Source organism: Dreissena polymorpha, chromosome 4 (genome assembly GCF_020536995.1).
Source record: "Dreissena polymorpha isolate Duluth1 chromosome 4, UMN_Dpol_1.0, whole genome shotgun sequence".
NCBI lineage: Eukaryota > Metazoa > Mollusca > Bivalvia > Myida > Dreissenidae > Dreissena > Dreissena polymorpha.
In genome coordinates, this window is record NC_068358.1 from 41,574,969 (window position 1) to 41,578,318 (window position 3,350).

Here is a 3,350-nt window from a genome sequence, read left to right on the forward strand (position 1 = left end):
TTTTCGATAAAACTTTTTGTTGGGAAAATTATTTTGTGCATCTTTGTGTGTGTCTCATTTTTAAAAATAACCAAGTGTCCTTGCAAACAACTTGAACATTTGAATTTTATGAATTTATATAATTTTTAAGTTCTGTATTAGTTATGCATGGTAAAAATACATTAGTTTTCCTTTCCAAGCGGGTGTTAACTACTGCCAGTCTATTTTTTCATCAAATTGGCATAACCTCCCTTTACACAGCATATACAGTAGGCGCATCACTCGTGTTATTTGAAGATTGATATGTTCCTCGAGTTATTGGTTGGTTGGTCTATTGGTATGTCGTTTTTCATGTTTGTTTTCATTTTAATCTGTGTTTTATAAAAACTCACTATTTAGACTAGTATGTTTGCATGTGTATGTGTGTTGCATTGACATGGATCAAAATCGCATGGAGCAGGGACCTATACAAACAAAGTTTGTAAAGGTCTCTACATGGAACTGAAGCAGCCAAAGCACGGTGTTGATTGTTATCCGATGATGCTGTGACTATGCAAAGACCTATAGATACAAAGAACTATAGGTCTTTGGACTATGATATCAATGGAAATCAGATTGAAATTCTCATTTTTAGCTCCACTGGTCAGAGGCCAGCGGGGCTTATGTCATGGTCCTGTGTCACAAATGTTCCTGGGGTGAACCTCTTTCAAATTTGTTCAAATTATGCCCCTGTGGTCAAATTTAACCCCGCCCCGGGGGTCAATAAATTGAACATATGCTTATATAAAGCCTATTTTGTGCAAACTTTAAAAATCTTCTTGTCCATAACCATTGGGCGTATTGCTACCACATTTGGTATGTAGTGACATTTAATAGTCTCTACTTTGTTTGTTCAAATTATGCCCCTGGGGTCAAATTTTACCCTGCCCCGGGGTCACAAAAATGAACATATGTTTATATAAAGCCTATTTTGTGCAAACTTTAAAAATCTTCTTGTCCTTAACCGTAGGGCCTAGGGCTACCAAATTCGGTATGTAGTGACATCTAATAGGTCTCTACTTTGTTTGTTTAAATTATGCCCCTGGGGTCAAATTTGACCCTGCCCCGGGGGTCACAAAAATCAACATACGCTTAAATAAGAACTATTTTATGCAAATTTTAAAAATCTTGTCCATAACTGTATGGCATAGGGCTACCAAATTTGGTATGTAGTGACATCTAATGGTCCTTAACCAAGTTTGTTCAAATTAAGCCCCTGGGATCAAATTTGACCCTCCCCCAGTAGTCACAAAATTAAACATATGCTTATATTTGGGCCTATTTTGTGCAAACCTTAAAAAATCTTCTTGTTCATAATTACAGAGCCTAGGGCTACTAATTTTGGTATGTAGTGACATCTAATAGTCCTCTACCAAATGTGTTCAAATTATTCCCCTGGGCTAAAATTTGACCCTGCCTCTGGGGTCACAAATCTTAATATATGCTTATATAAAGCCTCTTTTGTACAAACTTTAAAAATCTTACTGTCCATATCCATTGGGCCTTTTCTACCAAATTTGGTATGTATTAAAATCTTAAAGTTCTCCTGGGGTCAAATTTGAACCTGCCCCGGGGGTCACAAAAATGAACATGTGCTTAAATAAGGCCTATTTTGTGCAAACTTTAAACATCTTCTTGTTCATAATTATAGAGCCTATGGCTACTAATTTTGGTATGTAGTGACAGCTAATAGTCCTCTACCAAATTTGTTCAAATTATTCCCCTGGGCTCAAATTTGACCCTGCCCCGGGGGTCACAAATCTGAACATATGCTTATATAAAGCCTCGTTTGTGCAAACTTTAAAAATCTTCATGTTCATTACCGTTGGGCCTAGGGCTAACAAATTTGGTATGTTGTGACATCTTATAGTTCTCTACCAAGCGTGTTCAAATTACGCCCCTGGGACCAAATTTATCCCTTGAAGGCTCCCATTAAATAGTTGTTCAAGAAAAAAAACATGGCCACAGGAAGTCGTTGAACTTTGCATGTTGATGCGTTTTTTGCTATTTATTCATAAAATGTACCTACGCTATAAGCAAAGGACCTGTGCGACAATTCCCGGGCTTTTTAGTCTGTTTAGTTAACACCGTAGTAACGTTTTCCATACATGTATATAAAAATGCTCACCCTTCCAACTTTAAGCGCCCAGTGGGACGCAGTGGGACGAGGGATAGAAAGAGAAAGTCACATGCTTGAGTACATTTCAACCCATGCGCATTGCACGCTTTTTTCGCATAAAAAACAGTGGAGCGATACAGGGCCATCATGGCCCTCTTGTTATTGTTATTATGACTACCATGCAAGAAAACAATGGTGATCGGACGATAATGATGGTGGTGGTGACGCTGCTGCTTCTGCTGATGTTGGTAATGATGTACTACTGCATCCCGTTTTAGTGTAATATCAACTAAGAAATATCTACAAAGATACTCAAATGCTCAAGACTAAAGTTGCGTTGATGCCACACTGCGTTCTTTGGGTGACACACTTTGGGGATCAGCTCCAGCGTGCGTTGTAATATTGCTACTTACACCTTTTAAATGATCTTAAGAACATTGATCTATTACACGAATACCCGGTGATGCACGATTTACTATCAATATCGCCAATTTTAGGGTCTAGGTGTTGATGCAGTGAGTTGTTGTGTTTATAGCTGTAGTTAGTTTTATTTTACTTGGCGTCAAGAAGGACGAAGCTCACAACAATGACATGTCATATATTTATTCAAAATTGTAAACAAAAAACAGTGCGAAACAATGAACACATCTCTTCACAAAATTATTGAATAAATTCATTCAATGAATATTATTATATAAATAAATTCAATGAATATAGTGTCAACCAAAGAATTAAACATCGCACATACAATCTACAATTTTAACCGGACTGTAAGACCATTACATGGCAAGAAAACAACATTTATTATAAATACTAATGATATTGTAGAAAATGCTATTGCTGAGGAAATAAATCACTATACTGTTCATGTATAGCTTTATTTATTCTATGAAACCCTCCATGACATAATCCTTGAAAAAGTTCTATGCTTTCCGCTTCGTTATTAACTTGAAGCCAGCGCTTCAACACGTTATATATAAACTCCTTTTGCGAGACAAGATTTCTGTCACGGTCATCGTTTAAATTGTACACATCCGAGTCTTTAGCGCCAATGTATCGAAAAAGTTTTAAGGGATTGTGGCAAACGCTGTTAGCTATAAGTCTTATAAGATCGATGTTTTCTCCGATGCTGCGGCTCGGTTGGTCCATCAAAGGGGCACAGCTTTCCCGACAATCACCAGCAGTCAAACTCGGACAATGGCACACCATTTGT

At 37.4% G+C, this 3,350-nt stretch overlaps 1 protein-coding gene across 1 annotated transcript in view; it reads right to left on the minus strand.

The window, feature by feature from the left end:
* Nucleotides 1-2,724: 2,724 nt before the first annotated feature.
* The window catches only part of LOC127879370 (uncharacterized), a 5,782-nt gene continuing 5,156 nt past the window's right edge, over nt 2,725-3,350 (minus strand). Inside the window, exon 6 of the mRNA XM_052426148.1 lies at nt 2,725-3,350. This exon is cut by the window's right edge and continues 61 nt beyond it. Within this exon, the coding sequence (XP_052282108.1) occupies nt 2,972-3,350 (379 nt within the window). The 3' untranslated portion in view covers nt 2,725-2,971.